At 42.8% G+C, this 21,148-nt stretch overlaps 1 protein-coding gene across 1 annotated transcript in view; it reads left to right on the forward strand.

Moving 5' to 3' along the window:
• The window catches only part of LOC117541480 (voltage-gated potassium channel subunit beta-2-like), a 134,231-nt gene that overhangs the window by 85,224 nt on the left and 27,859 nt on the right, over positions 1 to 21,148 (forward strand). The window contains exons 9-10 of the mRNA XM_034208650.1: positions 14,552 to 14,672; positions 16,104 to 16,192. Of these exons, the coding sequence (XP_034064541.1) occupies positions 14,552 to 14,672; positions 16,104 to 16,192 (210 nt within the window). The remainder of the gene's footprint in view (positions 1 to 14,551; positions 14,673 to 16,103; positions 16,193 to 21,148) is intronic.

Raw genomic sequence — 21,148 nt, forward strand, 5'->3', positions numbered from 1 at the left:
GTGAATATGGTTGCTCCCTGCAGCAACTCAAATGCAGAAGAGATAAGAGGCAGTGGGTATCGATTCTTGATCGTAATGTCATTAAGACCCCGAAAGTCGATACAGGGTCTTAGGGTCTTGTCCTTCTTCTCTACAAAGAAGAACCCTGCGCCAGCAGGTGATGAGGACGGGCGAATAATCCCAGCCGCCAGAGAGTCATTGATATAAGTCTCCATGGAAACTCTTTCCGGAGCAGACAGGGAGTACAATCGACCCCTGGGGGGGGCTGGTCCCGGGATGCAGGTCGATGGCACAGTCGTAGGGCCGGTGTGGTGGTAAGGAAGTAGCCCTCGACTTGCTGAATACTTCCTTGAAGTCCAGATATTCCGGTGGAACCCCTGTAACATCTGGAACTTGGCTGGGGTTTACCAAACGCTGAGGCGCGGCAGCCTGTTTCAGGCAGATCAGATGACAAGAAGGACTCCAACCCAAAATGGCTCCCGTCTCCCAGTCAATGTTAGGGTTGTGGCGGCGGAGCCATGGATAACCCAGGATCAGCGGAATATGTGGAGACCGGAGAACATGAAACTGAATAGTTTCGTGATGGTTCCCAGACAGGAGCATGTGAACAGGTACAGTCTGATGAGTCACTGTCCCCAGCAGGTGACCGTCTAAAGCGTTGGCTGGAACTGGGCGAGACAAAATAACCCGGTCTATTCCCAACTGCAGCATAAGCTTCTCGTCCATAATATTCGCGTCCGAACCAGAGTCAATAAAAACAGCAAGCGCCTGAGAGCTATCCGGTAATAGCAACCTGGCGTGGCTCAATGGTCTCTGAGTGGGAACAAATCCAGGGGTTTGGCTCACCAGTATGTTCCCCATTACTGCTGAGCCTTGCCTTTTACCGGGCAGTGAGAAACAAAATGGCCGGCCCGGCCGCAGTAGAGACACAGATTACGACGTCTGCGATGCTCACGTTCCTCCAAAGTGAGGTTGGTGCGACCCACCTGCATGGGCTCATCCCCCCCTGGTTGCGGCTCTGGAGTGAGGTGAGGTGTCGTAGCCAAACTCGGACCTCGGGGCGCCCAGGCATGTTGAACTCCCGCCGATCGTCGCTCCCGTCTCCATGTCTGGATGCGCCGATCCATGCGGGAAGTCAGTTCAATCAACCCATCCAGTGAATTGGGCAGATCAAACGACACCAGCTCGTCTTTAATGTAATCCGCCAAACCACGCAGATAGGCGTCACACTGGGCTGCAGAATTCCAGTTGCTGAGGCGGCTCCGGGTGCGAAACTCAATGGCATAATCCACCACAGATCCATTACCCTGGCTCAGGTTCAGTAGTCCTCCTGCAGCGTCTGGACCCACAGACACGGGTCCAAACACCTTGCGCAGCTCCGCAGAAAAAGCGGGGAACGAAGAGCAGGCGGGTGTTTGTTGCTCCCATTCCGCTGTGCCCCATAGTCGGGCTTTCCCAGTCAAATGATTGACCGTGAAGGCCACACGAGCAGCTTCAGAAGCGAAAGTGTGTGGCTGCAGCGCAAACAGGATAGAACAGTTCGTAAGAAACGGGCTGCAGCCCTCCGGTTCCCCGGCGTAGCGCTCCGGAGTTCCCACCCGAGGCTCCGGGGTAAATCCCATCAGAGGTGATGCAGAAGCTGGTGTCGACGGCATAGGAAGAGGCGCTGGAGCGGCCACTCCTGCCACTAGCTGCTGCACAGTAGCCGTTAGCTGCTGCAGCTGCGCAGCTAAATAGGTTAGCGTCTGGTCATGTGAAGAGTTAGCATGATGAGCCTCGGTGGCCAGGGCGGCTATCGAGGCTTCCTGCCTCTGGAGAGCGTCCTCAACTCTCACGAAACGGTCTCTAGGTGCAGAGGAGTGCGCTGGGTCCATGTTCTGGCCAGATTGTTCTGTCACAATCTTAAGGAGAACCCAAATGCAGCACTCGAGAAACCAAGGAGAATTGGTAATACACTTTATTGGAGATTCCACTGGATCTGAGGAATTCCAACCGAGCAGTTTAACGCACCGGAGGACAGCGGGCAGAAGGTGAGTCAGGGACAGGCAGAGAGTCAGGGAGTAAGCGAGGCGGTCAGCGGGGATACAGGCAGGGTCGGATAACAGGCCAGACAGGATAGTCGAGGGACAGGCAGGATCAGGGAACAGGCAGAGCAGGCAGATCGAGGACAGGCAGGGTCGGAACCGGGTAGGCAATCTAGTTTCAAACGCGGGAAAGACAAGCATGAGGCAAAGTACAATCTGGCAAAGAGTGTGTGTAAGGTGCGGGTTTAAATACTGGCAGAAGCTAATGGGTGCAGAAGAGAAAGAGAGTGAGCTAATGAGTGGGTGTGGAAAACAGGTGAGACAGGTGAATGGAAAACTACTGGTGAATGATGGAGCAGACTATGACAGAAACAGATAGAAAGACTAAGCCTTGCACAGAGGCATGACAATGCATTTTCAAAATGCTCAACAGTGCTGCCAAAATTATAACCGGACTGCTACACAATTAAAATAAATGCTTTTATATATTTCTATTAGATGTGACTCTTTGGCGTTTCTGTTATTATTGGCACTGCTGCTTTAGTTGTTCTGACTGCTAAAATCGTCTGTTATTCCTCATTTTAAAGCCGATATTCCGTGGGGCTCGGATCCTTGTCACCTTGTTCATACCTGATGAGTTTGCATCCCTTTTTACTTCTTTATTTTAATTGAATAATGTAGGACTTTTGTTGCCGTCAGTTATGGGGAGAGTAGGGGCTCAGAATACTGAAATCTGTATTGTTTCATCGTTTTTTCCTTCCAATTTTGTATTATTTTCTAAACCACACACTGTTATTTACTCAACAATAACACATAATTATCCTTGTGTTTATTTATTTGTTTGATTAATAAACACAAGTTGGAGTCCGTCAGGACCGAGGGTCGGAGCAGCTCATAGTAGTTGCTTTAGAGAATATTACACCCGGAAGTAAGTATTCTCTCCGCTTCGCTTGACAACCCCGTGATAGTCCTCAAGCTCTGTGACTGGATGTTTGAGTGTGCTCCGAGGGTTACGCCGAGCGTCGAACAGCACTTTGAAATGGGATGGAACCATGGCAGACTGTCCAAAACTGGATTTGAACGGGTCCACCCCATCCCCCCCTCCCCCACCCCGTCCCCAGAACTACACATGCTGGCTATTGTGTGTTTCGCAACATGCTCTATGGCACGTCTCTACTGGGAGATGTAGTTTTAAAAGACGTTTTCATATTTCCCATTATAAGAAGTTGCCAGTATTAAACTGTACATCCCTGGAGGTTTAGGGGATAGGAAACACTCAAATTTAAAAGATATAATTAGTAAATGGGTGAAAATGGCTTGTGCCCATAATGGGCAGCATTAATATATATACCCACATGACAGCTAAGGTCAGAAGAGCTTTATTTAACAGCTGGTCTTATGTTTGTGACCCCTCCTGTTGTTAATTGATAACATTACATTACATTACATTAATTGATAAGCCTGAAACATGCACTTGTCAAGGTTCAGAGGCACATTTTGCAAATATGGCAGTAGCCATCGATCAGCTTAAGATAAGATATACTTTATTGATCCCAAGTTGGAAACATTTGCGTTACTTCAGCATGTGTAACAGTTGTACATATGCAGTGGTGTTTATTTGTAAATCATTTAGTATAATCACACAAATTCTGTATTTTATATTTAATAATTCTGTGTTCTTTATTTATTGATTGTTCAATACCTGACAAGGTCGGAGATGAAAAACTTGGGTCGCAGGTTCCTCAACAGTGCATTACAAGACATCTATCAATATGTGTGTGTAAGGGAAACTTCTGCAGCAATGGAGAGTCAGGACTCAGAGAGACACGAGGAGAGTTGGAGCTTTGATGTCAAACAATGATGTTTATTACAAGTCAAACGGCTGTGTAATGTTCAGTTTGAGGAGCGTCATTCTCTCTGGGAGCAGGAAATGGTGTCCATTCTCAGACCAGACCATTAATGTCATTTAGAGCAGCCATAGCATCTCTGCGACTGCGCTCAGCCGGACTTTAGCAGGGTAGAACTGGGTGACTTTTAGTGAAGCCGTCCAAGGCCATAGACAAAATGGAACCACGTACTAACAAAAGGGACACAAGGTCATCAATGTCTCTCTTTACCTTTGGCCTAATCGTAAAACAAATTAGTGGGAAAGATGTGGAACACTAATCCATCATCATGTGAAATTGAGTTAATTTAAATAGTTACTTATGGGTTGAAATCAAATTAACATTAGAACTAAAGTCAGTCAAAACTGGACTCGCACGTGCTCTCTGATGTTATATTATTTATGTTATGTTGTGTAACTGTTCAATGGTGTTATCTTTTATCGCGTTTGTCGTCCTCCGTACGAATTTTGTATCGTCTTCGAGACTTTATCCAAACGACTCCAAATTCGTCGGGCATTATCGAGACATGGCCGGCAAATTGTTATCACGCAGTTTTTCTGTTTTTCGCACGGCATAGCCGTGATTTGGCGCCAAAGTTCGTGTTCGCTCGATGCTAGGCGATCCCTCGCCATGGAACACGATGATGTTTTAACTCAAACTGACATGCTTAGAACACCAATGTTTAAATGTGCAAATTATCCATTATCTCATTAAATATGCGCATATTTTAACACATTTCAGGAATCGAAATCTGAACTTTGGATAAAGCCGGTTAAAAATTCTTGTTTCATTTTGTAGTCATATTAGTATCTAAGGCTTTTACAGAAGGGATTTTGGATATCTCTTTTTATCACTCCATAAATCAGAAAATACTGTCAACAGCCCTAAAATATCAATTGTTGCCATGTTTTTAGGTATACAATGTTGTATAATTCAGCCTATGAATGATATATGAACAAACCCTTCTGTAAAAGCCTTCATAATATTGATAGGAATATAACTGGAAGGTTTGGTGCATCTCCGTGCTACTGAAGTTGACATTTCGAACTCAGAGTAGGAGAAAAAACTCATTTTGAGAAAACGACCTTTAAAAATTGCAGTGAGGCGCTAGCTAAACCCTCCTGTTCTTTGGATGACAGCTTGCGCATCGACGTACTCCGTGAAGGTATTTCATGTTCGGGGTCATTTGTTTTTTGTATAACCTTGCTTCGTGCAAGTGACAATTGTTGTCGTCTTCTCTGTGAACGTTTTTTTTGCCGTTCTTTTGCCATTTTGAGATTTCAATTTCTAGCGGAAAGCTAACCAGGAAGTGTTTTAGCACACCACGTGACGCATCTGAACGAATCACGTTGTCAGAAATTGACACCAGCCAATGAGATTTTGTTTCTTGGTTTAAGACCCCTTTGTGCTTTCACGATTGGTTGCTGATACAAAGGAAATGACCATATTTGGATCCGATGAGATTGTGCAGGAGAGACACAGCTTTCCAACGATATCTCTGATGACATGGTGCACACAGCGGTCGCGGTACTTTATGTTACGTTAGAATGCTAACTTTTGGTGAATTTAGGAGAAATCTACAGATGCAAATAGACAAACTATAGTAAAATAAACACTTAAATGTGTATTTTGTACGTTTTCCTTCCAAAAGCCTGAAAGAAAACATGTTATAGAATAATAATAGCACAAAATCTCAAAATTGACCAGTACTTGAAAAACGACGTTTTTGCCTGCCGTGTCTCGCCTTAAGGATAATTATACAGTAATGGTCCATATTAAATTGTTTTCTAATTCTCTTGTACAAGAAAGCCCAGTCTGTAACTGCCGAACATGGGTACAGTACCTTCTCCCAGACACAAATACTCAAATAAAATAAAATTGCAAGGAATCTGGTCTCTGCATCGGCCAAACGGCTCACTGCACCAGCACTGCGAGGGGGACCCAAGTTCCCATCAGCAAAAACACGTCGGTTTGCTATCCTGGCTCCAAAATGGTGGAATGAGCATTGAAATCAGGACAGCAGATAGCTTGCACATCTTCCGGTCATAGCATTTCAAAACCACCGCGGGGGGGGGTTCTAGTGGATCATCGCCGGAGCTGTATTAGATTAACATGCTTATTGTAGTGGTAAGTGCACTGCCTTGCGGCCTGTAGCACCATCCTTGATGGAGCATATGTGTGGGCTACAGGAAAGGAGAGTGAGCAGAGGGTCGTGTTGTCGATTCTTGTTCAGTTTTCTGTGACTACAGTATCTTCCTCACCCTCTCAGACTTTGAGAGACGCGCTACCATGGAAACCAAACAATGGTGTAGCTGTATTACAGTCCGAGTGGAAACAGTCCTGAGTAAATCTGATTTTGTCAGAAATCGGGAGAAATGCGGGAGAAATATGACCCCGGGAGGAAACCGGAAGAGGGCAATGAAATCGGGAGTCTCCCGCGAAAATCGGGAGGGTTGGCAAGTATGCTTCCGGCGCAGACTGAAAACTCATCTCTTTCGACTCCACTTCGAGCGATAGAATTACTAACAAAGAATTGCTAACAAAGCACTTATATACTAATAAAGGACTGGCTTATCTAAAGCCAGTTGAGTAGCACTTGAAATGTTTTAGCTCTATGAAACATGATGTACTTATATGATTCTGTTTTCTTCAAGTTTGTATCTTGTTGGTCGAATGCACTTATTGTAAGTCGCTTTGGATAAAAGCGTCAGCTAAATGCAATGTAATGTAATGGTACCACAAACTGTATAGCCTCAATAATTGAACAGTTTTATGTAGCTGAAATTAGGCTGAAGGAGTTAGATAATACATACGTAGTATTATAAGTACAATTAATGTTTAGTTGTAGTAGTGGTAGTTGTAGTAGTTATTAGTAGTATTAATTGTAGTTATAGAATAGAATCGGAGGGATAAAACACACTTTAATTGTCACACATGCACACTGCACACACAGTGAAATTTGACCTTTTAACCCATCCTAGTACTAGGAGCATTGGGCAGCTATTGCACAGATGTAATTGTAGTAGTAGTAGTTGTTTCTAAAAGTGGAAACATTCCTATCCATTTCCTTGTAGGGAAATGTTTACTCAGAATTTTTCTTCCACACTTGCCCCTGCTAACATCTCAGTAAATGAGCTAGTAGATCATTTTAATTCAAAAATGTAAAATGTTATAGATGCCATTGCTCCAACTAAGGTAAAGGAAGTGACTGGGAAGAAAATATCTCCATGGAGAAAGGCCATTACCGTGAGAGCAGAAAAAAGAGAGTGTCGAAAAGCTGAACGTAGGTGGCGAAAAACAAATCTCCAGGTTCACTTTGAAATCTATAAAGAGAGACTTGGCCTTTATAATTTGGAATTGAAAAACGCACGACAATCTTTCTTCTCTGACATCATTACCAAAAAGAAAAACAACGCACGTGCCTTGTTTGCTACCGTTGACAGACTAACTAACCCCCCAGTGTCAGTAGCCTCTGAATTTCTATCCACCAGGGCATGCAATGATTTTGCCTCCTTCTTCACTGACAACATTTAGAAAATCAGACAAGCAGTCAGTGCCTCTGCATCAGGAACAGCAAATGTGTTGTCCCTATGTCCACCTAATATCAATTCAAACACCATGACACAATTCCATCAGATTAATGATAAAAACCTAGAGGACATTATTCAACTTCTGAAATCCTCCTCCTGCTGCCTTGATATTATTCCAACAGGATTTTTCAAAGATGTTTTTCGTTGCATGGCCTCAGATCTACTTCATATAGTAAACAAATCTCTTCACTCAGGTATTTTTCCACAGGCCCTGAAAACTGCAGTCATTAAACCGCTCTTCAAAAATAATAATCTAGATGCTTCAGTAATGAACAATTACAGGCCCATATCAAACCTGCCATTTCTAGGTAAAATCATTGAAAAAGTTGTTTTTCAACAGTTGAGTAATTTCTTGCATTTAAATAGTTGTTTCGATGTGTTCCAGTCAGGCTTTCGTCCAAACCACAGCACTGAGACTGCTCTTGTAAAGGTCTTTAATGACATCCACTTAAACACAGACAGTGGCAGAACTTCAGTGTTAGTATTATTAGATCTCAGTGCTGCGTTTGACACTGTTGACCACAGCATATTACTAGACCGACTAGAAAACTGGGTGGGACTTTCGGAAACAGTTCTAAATTGGTTTGAATCCTACTTAAAGGACAGAAACAACTTTGTTTCTATAGGTAAATACACATCTGAGTTGACAAATATGACATGTGGGGTACCTCAAGGTTCCATCTTGGGGCCTTTTCTCTTTAACATCTACATGCTACCACTGGCTCAGATAATGAAAAACAACAAAATAAGTTACCATAGCTATGCAGATGACACACAGATTTACGTAACAATTTCACCAGGAGACTATGCTCCAATTCAAACACTGAGTAAGTGCATTGAACAAATCAATGACTGGATGTGTCAGAACTTTCTCCAATTAAACAAAGATAAAACTGAGGTAATGGTTTTTGGAGCCAAGGCAGAACGTATAAAAGTTAGTGCTGAGCTTCAGTCTGCAATGTTCAAAACAACAGATAAAGCCAGAAATCTAGGTGTAGTCATGGACTCTGACCTGAGTTTCAACAGTCACATTAAAACAGTTACTAAATCAGCCTACTATCACCTAAAGAACATATCTAGGATTAAAAGACTAGTGTCACAGCAGGATTTGGAAAAACTTGTCCATGCTTTTATCTTCAGTAGACTGGACTACTGTAATGGTGTCTTCACAGGTCTCACTAAAAAATCTATTAGGAAGCTGCAGCTGATTCAGAACGCCGCTGCTCGAGTCCTCACTAACACTAAGAAAGTGGATCACATCACTCCTGTTCTGAAGTCCTTACAGTGGCTTCCTGTGTGTCAAAGAATAGATTTCAAAATACTGCTGCTGGTTTATAAAGCTTTGAATAGGCCCAAAATACATTTCTGACCTCCTGCTAAATTATGAACCATCCAGATCTCTCAGGTCTTCAGGGACTGGTCAGCTTTCTGTCCCCAGAGTCAGAACTAAACATGGAGAAGCAGCGTTCAGTTATCATGCTCCAAATATCTGGAACAAACTCCCAGAAACCTGCAGGTCCACTGCAACTCTGACTACTTTTAAATCCAGACTAAAGACTTTTCTTTTTGCCGCTGCTTTTAATTGAACTATTCACATCTTAAACTGCACTGTAACTTTTATCCATGTATTTTCTCTTTTAATGTTTATTTTATTATCTTTTCTTTTTAATGACTGATTTTAAATGCCATTTTCTTAATGTCTTTCATTTTTTGTAAAGCACTTTGAATTGCCTTGTGTTGAAAGGTGCTATATAAATAAACTTGCCTTGCGAAAAAGTTGTGTGTGTGTGTGTGTTGCTTGTTTATGACTGTGTATCGTGTGTGTGTTAACATATGTATTGGCAGCATCCTGTGTTGGTGTGTGTCTGTCTGTGTCTCTGTGTTTGTTTGTTTGTTTGTTTGTGTGTCTGTCTGTCTATCCATATATGTATGTGAGTGTCTCTGAGTCTGTGTCAGTAAGTCAGTCAGTCAACATATGTAGTATTGACATCCAGTGTTTGTGTGTGCATCTACCAGTCTGTCTGTGGGTGTGACTGCTCTGATTAGATGATGTCACTCAGGAGTGTGGCCCCAATTTGCCCAGCAACACCACAGTAACCAACTGCAGCACTGAGTCCCAGTCAGAATGCATTGAGGATTATATCTGACAATCTAGCCTCCTGTTCAAAACTATGGCTCCTACCATGAGCATCAGAGAGCCCTGATGAACACATCTGTGTGTTTTTGTGTGTGTGTAAAGTGTGGACATGGCAGCAGTTTGTCTAAAGTTGACTTCTTTCTGGTCTGAAGAAATATCCGGACAAATTTAACATTGGAGTCTATTGGGAAGCTTGGTGGACTTTTTGTCACTCAGATCACTATTGTGCCAGAATGGTGGGTCAGTTTGATATGATGAAGGGCAGAGAGCAGGCCTGATTAATATTGCTCCTGAAATCTTTTGAAATTATTTGAGTAGAGTGTATATGTTGGGATTGAGAGCAGTTCTAAAATATTTTTTTCAGAAGATTTTAAAGACCCTCTACACTCTAAGTCAGGGGTATTCAACTAAAATTCAACGAGGTCCAGTTAGAGAAAATCTCCCCGTGCAAAGGTCCGGAGCTTCAAAATGTCTAACTTGCTTTATGAATTAGTGTGATATATATTGAAGTAGCTGTAGCTTTATCAACGTCTGCATGTAATCAACAACTGACTGCCAATCAAATAAAGAAAGTACCGTAATTTTCGGACTATAAGGCGCGCCTTTTTTCCCATTTTTCGACCCTGCGGCTTATATAACGGTGCGGCTAATCTATGGATTTTTACAGCTAACGGCCACTAGGGGACCTCCTAAATCTATGGATTTTACAGGTTACAGTCCACCACCTTTAACTCTATGGGCTCTATGGCCGGTCCGCGCCCCCCACCTTTAAGCGGCGGGCTCCAGCAGGAAAAGCTGGAGGCCGGAAAAGAGTGAGACAGGTAGCGCGCAAAAGTAAAAGTGGAACCGAGAGTGGTACGAGAGACAGAACGAGAGCAAGACAGACAGACATTACGAGAGCGAGACAGTTTGTGCAAAGGAAGTTTTCATGCACAAACCCTCATTATGGAAAACAAACGTAGAAATGCATATGATGCAGCTTTTAAGTTAAAGGCAGTCAATCTGGCAGTAAAAGAAGGAAATAGAGCTGCTGCGTTGGAGACGCCAGCGGGAAGAACTGTCTCAATGCAAAAAGTCAAAAAAAGCTTTCAGAGGTAATAAAAGTAGATGGCCCGAACTTGAAGACTTTCTTGAAGATTGGGTGAACACACAGAGAGCAGACGGCCGAGGTGTTTCCACCGTGCAGATCCGACTGAAGGCCAAAACAGTTGCCACCGAAATGAAAATTGAAAATTTTAGAGGTGGACCATCCTGGTGTTTCAGATTTATGAGACGAAAGGGACTGTCCATCAGGGCGCGGACGACTGTGTGTCAGCAACTCCCTCCTTCCTACCAGGAAAAAATAACAAACTTCGGCGAATTCACACAAAGAGGAATATTCCATCGGACCGGACCAGATCATAAATATGGATGAAGTGCCTTTGATGTTTGACCTGCCTCTCACTAGGACTGTTAACAAGAAAGGTGAATCGTCCATCACGTTGAGAACCACTGGCCACGAGAGAACGAATTTCACTTGTGTTCTTGGCTGCACAGCATCTGGATTAAAGCTTCCGCCAATGGTGATTTTTAAGCGGATTACAATGCCAAAAGAAAAGATCCCGAACGGCATCTCCTTTAAAGTCAACAAGAAAGGGTGGATGATGGAAAGCGTAATGAAGGAGTAGCTGAATGAGTGCTACGTCAAGCGCCCTGGAGGATTCTTTCGCCAAAAAAAAACTTTGCTCGTTTTGGACAGCATGAGGGCCCATATAACAGATTCTGTGAAAGCAGCCATCAAGAGCACAAACTCAATTCCAGCTGTGATTCCTGGGGGCACAACGAAGCATCTGCAGCCACTCGACATCAGTGTCAATCGTGCGTTCAAAGTGGCACTACGCGTTCAGTGGGAGGCGTGGATGACTAGCGGCGATAAATCATTCACCAAAACTGGTCGCATGCGAAAAGCAACTTTCGCTCAAGTTTGCGAGTGGATCCTGACAGCGTGGAGGAGTGTCAAAACATCCACGATCACCAACGGGTTCCGAAAGGCTGGACTGCTGCATGTTGAAGAGGAGGACGCCGCCACAGCTGAGGCCCTTCAGAGGCTGTTCGATTCCGACAGTGACGAAGAGGAGTTCGTTGGTTTTGAGAGCGACAACGAAGGAGAGAGGAGAGTGGCTGACGAAGCCACCCTGAGCCTGTTCCTTTCCGACACTGAAGATGAGGACTTTGGTGGTTTTAGTACGCAGGAAGAAGACGAAGATGAGGATTAATGACTTGACTTTTCTGGTTACAGCCGTATGCACCTTAGCCTAAAAGATGAAGACGAGGATTAATGACTTTTCTGGTAGGCTGATTACCGTATATTTTAAGCAGCCGTGTTACTGCAACTTTAGGCTTACGCACTTACTGTCGTGTTACAGGCACTTTATTTTGCACTTTTAAAAAAACACATTTAATTTAGCCATTGATATTGCCTCGTCAAGCGCTGTAAGCTTTGTTGTTTTTTGTTATGGTACTGCTGTAGGCTATAATGTAGATCAGTGGTTTTCAACCTTTTTCATGCCAAGGACCCCTAAATTGATACACATTTGGCCGCGGACCCCCAATTGAAAATATTTTGTGCCAGGGACCCCCAGAAGCAAAGATATCAGTTAATTTTCGCTTTAAAAAATATAAATATTCAAAGATGTGCACACTTTTTCAAGGTTTTTCAAAAATAGCCAAAGCTAAGTGGTTAAATGATTGTGACGCTATTAACTAATTTTGCTGGGGAACCCCTAGCACTCCCTCAAGGACCACTGGTTGAAAACCACTGCTGTAGATCATTGCCGGTAAACGCTGGGAGCGCACCGTTTAAGTTTGAAAGTTGAAAAGTTTGTGTGTCTGAAACGCTACGTGATACAGTACAGTTTACACAGCACAGTATATGTTCTGTAGCTACTATTGCACTAAATGGTAACACTTGAATACGTTATGCAAATATGTAACTTGTTTGTTGAAATGTTAATAAATGGGAGCTTCCTCAAACAGCCATCTCTTTCCCGACAATCCCCTCTGTGCACGAACCCTTACATATAGTAATTAAACATTAAAACACCTGCGGCTTATAGTCCAGTGCGGCTTATGTAATCAACAATACACATACACATCATTCAATTTAGCTGCTGCGGCTTATATTCAGGTGCGCCTTATAGTCCGAAAATTACGGTACAATTCAAAAACAACAATATTTATTGTTAATTAACATTGAACTATACAGATATACAGTAAATACTGTGGATATGTGTAATGTTCCTCTTTGGCTGCATTTAAAAATAAAATAGAGAAAATAAATAGCTTTTGAAAATATGTGCATCTTAAAAGTGCTTAATTTTAGATAAATAAAATAAAGTGTAGCAGCAGCTTGAGTTTCCCTTTTTCTTTGTTAACCGTTTCACATCATGACTTAACAGTTTCAGATGATTATAGAACAATATCAGTCTTTACATCATAACAATTGAACAGTTTTAAAGTTTCTCTTTCTTTCCCTCTTATATTGCAGTCCCTCACTCACTTTTTTTTAATTCAGTGCGAGAATTGAGCTGGAGCTTGTCCTTCCAGGAGTTTGTAAATCTGGGCTGAAATGGTGTCAGGGCCATTCTCATACACATGCAGGTGCTCATTGGTTCCCCTATTAATGTATTGGACCGCGGTCCGCCTGTTGTCGACCCCTGCTCTAAGTGATGATGTCACACACTCTAGCCCTGAATAGTCCGTCCCGCACCCATTATAAAATCTAAAACAGCCTGAAAATTAACCAAAACTTGTGTTATCAAATGTTGATAATTCTGTCAAAGACATCAAAAAGCTGAATACAAGTTTAATAGCTGAATGTCTTGTGACCGTTTTAAAGGTCTCCTATCATGCAAAATGCACTTTGTAATGTCTTTTATACATAAAAGACATTACACTGGGTGTCCCTGGTGTGTCAGGGATCTCAAAAAGTGTCAGAAAACAAAACCTCTTTTCCTCCTTTTCCACAAAACTCTAAAATCGGGGGTACAAGGGAGCTTATCCAGATTTGTTGCCGATATGACGTAATATCGGAAATGCGGGCTGGCTTTACACCCACGGCCCTATCAGAAATGTCGCTATCAGAAACAATGCCCTACGTGTTTTGGAAGTAATTTTCTTTGTTTACATTAGCAAGCATCGCTAACACTAACCTAGCTAACCTGTACTGGAGAGAGTATGTGTAAACAAGTATTTTTATATATCTGAGACCTATAATATATGCCTAAAAATAGCATGATAGGAGACCTTTAAAGTTGTAATGAAGTTTCTAGCTGAAAGTATGTGGAAGGAGTAGCATTTTGCACACAGTGAAGGTAAAAGAGGATTTGAAGTGTCGTCCCATAGACACCCATTATAAAATCTAAAACGGTCTGAACATTTACCAAAACTTAAATGTTGATATTTAAAAAACTGTAAAAGATATAAAAAAATCTGAATACAAGTTTAATAGGTGAATGTATTGTGACCATTTGATAGCAAATTATATCATCTTGCACACGGTGTAGGCAAAGGAGGTTTTCAAGGTTCCTCCCAATGAGTTACATGTTAAAAAAAGATTTTAAAAAGCTGAATATTTTAAAAAGTTGAAAATGTTTGGGAACATTTCCCATTATGTGCTGAAAAGACTGAATATTTTGATATTCTAATGGTTTGTGTAGCTGAAAGTATGCTGAAGTTATTGAGAGCCAAAATATTGGGTTAAATAAGAAGGAAAATAAGAAGATTAAAGAAAAGAAGATCAATAGTGGAATGCTGTTGAACAGCATTTACACTTAAAATTGGAAAATAGTCATCCTTGCTTTCAGGGTTGGTTGCACTTGGAATATCTTTGTCAAGCCCTTTACCATGTGCTCTGTATTGTGTTGTCTTCAACAGGGTTATCAATGGATGAAGGACAAGGTCCTGAGTGAGGAGGGGCACAGGCAGCAGGTGAAGCTAAAAGAGCTGCAGGCAGTTGCTGAGCGAATGGGCTGCACTCTGCCCCAACTGGCTATTGGTAAATCCAAACTGAGTTGCTGTCTATATGTATCTTCCTATATAATTGTTGATGTGTTTTCTTCTTGAACACCTAACGTTTCTGTCTCCGTAGCCTTATTCAAAAGTTACATGCACTCAATGTTAATTGTATGCACATTTTCCAACATTTCCTTAACTTTAAGTAACCTGTAACCAGAGGAGTTTCCATATGCTTACCGCTTATCTATACAGAAAAATGAGAACATTAATATAGCACAAACATCCAGCTGTTTAATATATACTGGAGTCATTTGGTCCTGAGCAGAGAATTAAGTCAGTCTCCATTGGATAACACTGTCCCCCATCTGCACATTAACACCCCCCCCTTCCCCCAGCACTGTTGCTGTTGTTTGCACTCTTTGTGCAGTTAGCACTGTTAGCACTTTGTGCAGTTAGCACTTTTAGCTGGTAACAGTTTTTTTTTCTTTCTTTTATATTATTATTTTTGGGGCATTTCCATTTTTTTATTGATAAAGCAGCAATACAAATAAAGAGGAAGAGGGGGTGAAATGCAGCTGGGGCGCTGCCAGGGTGTTTGGAGGAAATCCCAAAATTATTATTATATAACGAATCTTTAAAACACAGTGTAAAACTATAAACACATGAGTAAAAACACACATTGGCCATTCAAAATGTAAGTAATTCTAGAACCCTGAGAGCAGGACAGACTGAAAAGAGTCAAAGGAAGCTTATAAAAGTTAACAGCATTTAATTACACAAAAGATGCGGTGGTGTACAAATAAAATGTGCGAGTGGAGGCTCTCCCCCCATGCGTCCGGTCAGCCGAGGTCAGGGAAAAGAGATCGATTCTTGGCTCGCTCTTCCTGTTGTCATCTGAGGTCTTCTCCTATTGGCCGGCGTTGACGGGGGCGGGTCCAATGCAATTCCTGCCTTTTTCTGTTGCTAAATTACATCATTCTGGTGTCTGTGGTTATTTAAACATTCCCTGATAAACGTTATTTCAGCGTCAAATAAATTAGTGTTGATCCCAGTGTGTTTAGGGTACAACATCACATGTCATTTCACCCTCAATTCACGGGTTTGAAAACGTAGCATTTCACCACATGCTAATGCTAACCGGAAATGACGTAATTCACTAGCGGAAAACCGGAAGTCATGTGTGAATCTTCGGTTTTTAGAATAAAACAGATTTAAATTAAATCCAAACCGACGTATTTAACAGTGTATTTAATTCAAATTACGCCATATCAACATTGATTTTAATTTAAAATCAGCGTCCAGAAATACTTAAGAAAGAAGAAAAAGACTACTTGCAGAAATGTTTTAAGCACCCATAGCTCTGGGAAATCCCTATACCATGTTGTAGTCCAATTTAATTCATTCTTTGCTTCTAAATAAAATGGCTGCTAAAGGATTGACTTCCCATTTTTATTTTTCCTGTGCTGTCTAGCATGGTGCCTGAGGAACGAGGGGGTGAACTCTGTCCTGCTGGGAGCGTCCAGAACGGACCAGCTGATGGAGAATATCAAAGCAATACAGGTCAGAAAGCATTAAGGCAGCAGGTCATATCACTGCATGTCATCTAATGTTGGTAAAAGTTCAATAACCATAAACAGTATTAATAATAATAATACATTTTATTTATAATAATAATAATAATAATAATAACTAAATGTATATAGCGCCTTTTGTGGATCCAAGGTCGCTTTACATGAAAACCGGAGTAAAACAAAAAAAAACAGTCAGACAGACACAACAACAAATAAACTAGGGGCCAAAGGCCTTGGCAAATCGGCGGGACTTGAGGGCCCTTTCAAAGGCGTCAAGAGTGGGGATGTTGCAAATCATTGCAGGGAGAGCGTTCCAGAGGGTGGGGGCTGCCACACTAAAAGAGAGTATTCCAGAGGGTGGGGGCTGCCACACTAAAAGAGAAAGAGTTCCAGAGGGTGGGGGCTGCCACACTAAAAGCTCTGTCCCCGAAGGTTCGCAGGTTGGTGCGGGCGGTGGTAAGCAGGCCGGAGTCTGAAGACCGCAGGTTCCGGGGAGGGGCATGTGGGCGGAGGAGGTCCGATAAGTAGTGGGGGGCATGGGCATAGAGGGACTTGTAGGTGAAGAGGAGGATTTTGTAGGAAATGTGGGACTTGACCGGCAGCCAGTGGAGCCAGGTTTCAGCAAAAGACTCGGACGGTCGGAGTCTAGCAATGTTCGGGTTCAAGAACTGTTCTTGTGCTTTTCTGGTGCTTAACTGGTTCTTCTCTGTAGCACCACTTGTGTTTCCACCTTCTCAGAGCCCGACTGATGCTGCCGCTGCTGCGTCATGACATCACCGTTTACGTCGCTGATTTCCTCCCCAACGCCGCTCACAACAACAACAACAACAACAACAACGGGGGACTGCGTTGGGTCGATGATCGTGTTACTTTTAATCATACGAAGCCATATTAAATTAAATAAGTACTTCTCTCTCAACCATTATATTTTTCTCCAGAGTGCCGTGGTTCATTGTTTATTAATGTGGTTCAGCGGCAGCGCTGCTCGTCCATTGGAGTTTAGTCTACCGTTAGCTCACAGCAGCGTCCGCTGGAAAGTATTCTGTCACACAAGCAGCTGATAAATATCCCCCATCCCCATAAGTGAATGTGTGTCAGTATGAATTGACGCTGTTTGGCATAACAACAGTGTTATGAAAGTTCTGGTATAGAATGGGTGATGTTAGCATAGCAACCAAAGCTAATCTGACTATCTTGACTACTTGTTGCTATCCTATGGTGGCATAAGCCGTTTTCTACAGGCACATTTTACCGCTGTATTTTTCATTATGATTCTACTTATGATAGTCGGACATGACAACCTGTGTAGCCCATGTATTGATTCCATCCGATAGCTGCTATAATACAAAACAACAGGAAAACGTCTGCCTGCTCTCTGGTCATTAAAGTAAGGTAAAAATAAAAAGTATCACACTAAGCCTGATTAGTGTTGCCTGACTTTATAACATGTGTTTTTTTACAAGTGTGTGGTTGCGTTCTAGTCACTTTGCTCAGCGCTACTGCTTGTAAAACTTATATATGCCATACTCGCCATGAAATGTTATTGCCCAGGTTAATCTTGCCCCTCTCTGACGTAAGCGTGAAGTATTGGTTCTTGGTTCTTGCCGGGCAGCCGAGTTGGGCCGGCTAAGAATCGGTTTGGTGGAAAAGGGGCACAAGTGGAAAAAAGGGCTTTTCCTGGTGCTCAAATCGCCTTACAAGCAAGTAAAGAAGAAAAATGACAACAATAGGAAAAAGTGCTAAACTAGGTGGAATAGGGGGGAGGGGTTAGTGGATTAGTGAAAAGGTGAGCTTTGAGGGATTTTTTTTATGACGTGAGAGTGTTGGCAGATCGGACGTGGCTGGGGAGGGAGTTCCAGAGTGAGGGGGGGGGGGGGGGGGCTGCTGCGAAGGCCCTGTCTCCCCAGGTCTAGGGCTGCAACAAACAACTAATTTGATAATCGAGTAATCTATCGATTAAAGAAACGATTAATCGACTATTCGGACTATTATGCCTTGCACAATTTCTCAAACGCTCTTATTTAGCCATCAACTTTTAGATTTAGCTTGAGGTTGTTTTAGGCATGTGGAAACTAACAATGACAATTGAGATGAATACTTGATTCAAAAATACATATATTATTAAATTAACTGAACACATTGTGAACAGAATTAACATTGCTTTTTATTTAAATTAAATAAATAATATTTCACATCAAAAGAAACAACAATGTTTTAACAAATCGTATTAAATAATGTGATGACAGAACTGTAAACAGAATAGCTGAAACTTTAACAAAATAAATAACTCAGTTACCTCTAATCATTAACCCATGTTTCTATCATTTTGTTAACTCCGTGTGTTGCTGACATGGAAACGTTACTCGTGGATGGGGCTACAGAGCTACTAGAAAGACAGTCGAACCCGGTGCATTCCTCCGTCTGAATGTGGAGCACTTTTGCTAAATGTTTAGACAAATTGCTCTTGTTACCGCCCTTACATGCTAAACACTCTTGGCAAGGAGCATTGTCCACCTCAAGACGGGTAACATTTAACCACACCTTGGAGCGCTTCTCTCCGCCATCCCCGCCGTGTGTTGCTGCATGTAGCAGCCGCGTGTGTGTAAACTGCCCCGCCCCCTCGCACACAGACGGGGGAGAGAAAGATCTCGTCTAGATTGGAAAGATCGAAAATACACCATAGACGCCCATTTTTGTCTTTTTGCATATTAAAAACGAGTTGGCGACACCAAGACTGCGATATAATGTTTTTGTAGCAATAAAACATGACATATATTTATTAAATGTCTCCAGTACCGATAAAAAGACCGATAACGTTGGAGCTTAACGGCGTGTAAAACACACGTGATTACGTCACCAACGAATCGACGACTGAATTAGTTGGCAACTAATTTGGTCATCGATTTTAATCGATTAAGTCGATTAGTTGTTGCACCCCTACCCAGGTCCGGAGCTTGGTTCTGATGGGCAGCAGTAGGTAAGCGTCAGCAGACCTGAGGCGACGGATGGGGGGGTGTCGTTGGCTGAGGTCACTGAGGTAGGGGGGGGCAAGGTTGTTGAGGGTTTCGAAAGTGAATAGTAAGATTTTAAAGTCAAAGAGGTGTTTTGTTGGGGAGCCAGTGGAGGATAGGGGTGATGTGGTCGGAGTGTCGGGTGGAGGTGAGCATACGGGCAGCAGAGTTTTGGAAGTTTTTTGAGGATGAAACATAAAGAATGCTGTCACAGTAATCCAGTCGCGATGTAAGAAGGCATGGATCAGAGTTTCAGCAGTGGTGGATGAGATGGGGGGTCTGATGCGGGCGATGTTCTTTAAGTGGAAGGCTTTTTTGACCTGGTTAACATGAGGGAGCTAAGTGAAGGGGGGTCGAGGATGATACCAAGATTACAGTTGACAATGGAGCCGTCAATGGTTAGTGAAAAATTCTGGGTTGAGTGGGTAAGTGAGTTTGGGCCGATGATTATGAGTTCCGATTTGTCGCAGTTGAGTTTTAAAAAATTATTTGATGTCAGTGAGGCAGGTGGTGAGCTGTGTGGTTGGAGAAATACATGTTGTTGATAGGTAGAGCTGTGTGTCATCAGTATAACAGTGGAACTGGAGTTGGTGGTGACGGAGGATGTCCAATTGGGAGGATGTAGATGATGAGCAGAAGGGGACTAAGTACAGAACCCTGAGGGACGCCATGATTGACGGGGGCTGTGTGGGATTTGGAGTTGTTGATGGAAATGAATTGATATGTCAGAGAGATAGGATTTAAACCAGGAGAGGGCAGTGCCAGTTATGCCAATTAAAGACTGAAGGCGGGTGATAAGGATGTAATGGTTGATCGTGTCAAATACGGCGGTTAGGTCAAGGAGAATGAGAATTGAAAGGGAACCAGAGTCAGCAGAGAGGAATGTCGTTAGTGACCTTGAGTAATAATAATAATAATTCCTTACATTTTATTATAGCGCTTTTCCAGATCCTCAAAGCGCTTTACAAATACACATTACACACATGTAACGGTCATGTACTGTGGACAATACCCACAGGAGCAAATTCAGGTGAAGTGTCTTGCCCAAGGACACAACGGCTTTACAGCGGCAGCGGGGGTGGGTTTCGACTGGTGTTCCCCAACGCCCCCTTGATCTGATGATCAAGTAGGGCAGATTCTGTGCTGCGGCGAGTACGGAAACTAGATTGTAGAGGTTAGAGATGGGCCGGTGATTATTGAGGGAATCAGGGTTTTTTGAGTACGGGAATGACAGCAGCAAGTTTCAGAGCAGCTGGATATACGTTCACTAGCAGCAAGTAACCCTATTCCGCCTATTCCCCACTTCCTAAGAAGTAGTAGTACAAATGCTTTACCAGGCAGGATGTTGCCCAAAAATTGTCGGAGGAAGAGAGGAAGGAGAGGAGGCGTTCAACGGAAAATTTGGTAACGTAACGTAGTTTCTTCTTCAATTCGCCGCAACGTTACTTTTCCCAAGAACGAGTGACAGTGACACTGCCTACTCAGCTGTGTGCTTACTGTAAACCGTGATCGTTTTTCTCGCGTCAAGGAGAGAAGCTTAAAAAGGAGACTAAATGGAGTCTCTGAGAAGGTTCAAATTGTACTTTAATTAAAAATATGGCGAGGTAATGTTACAAACAGGATATTGTTCAGTCAGGAGAAAAAGGCTGCAGCTTCCTCTCCTCTCCCAGGTGCTGGCTGTGCCGAAGAGAGACCACAAGCCTTCGTCTTTCCCGCTTGCTGGCTGTTCGCTCCTCCGCTCTGTGAGCTGTAGTGACGTAGGGGACTTCCCCCCTCGTTCGTCTGTGTCCGATATCGCGTTAAACAGAGGATTTCGACATTTTACATTCATTGCTTACTTCCACATGCCTTTTCTCCTCCTTATCTCTTTCATAACTTTATATGTAATACATGTTAACGGCGTCAATAGCCACTTTAATGATACTAATGGACGG

This window comes from Gymnodraco acuticeps, unplaced genomic scaffold (assembly GCF_902827175.1).
Source record: "Gymnodraco acuticeps unplaced genomic scaffold, fGymAcu1.1, whole genome shotgun sequence".
NCBI lineage: Eukaryota > Metazoa > Chordata > Actinopteri > Perciformes > Bathydraconidae > Gymnodraco > Gymnodraco acuticeps.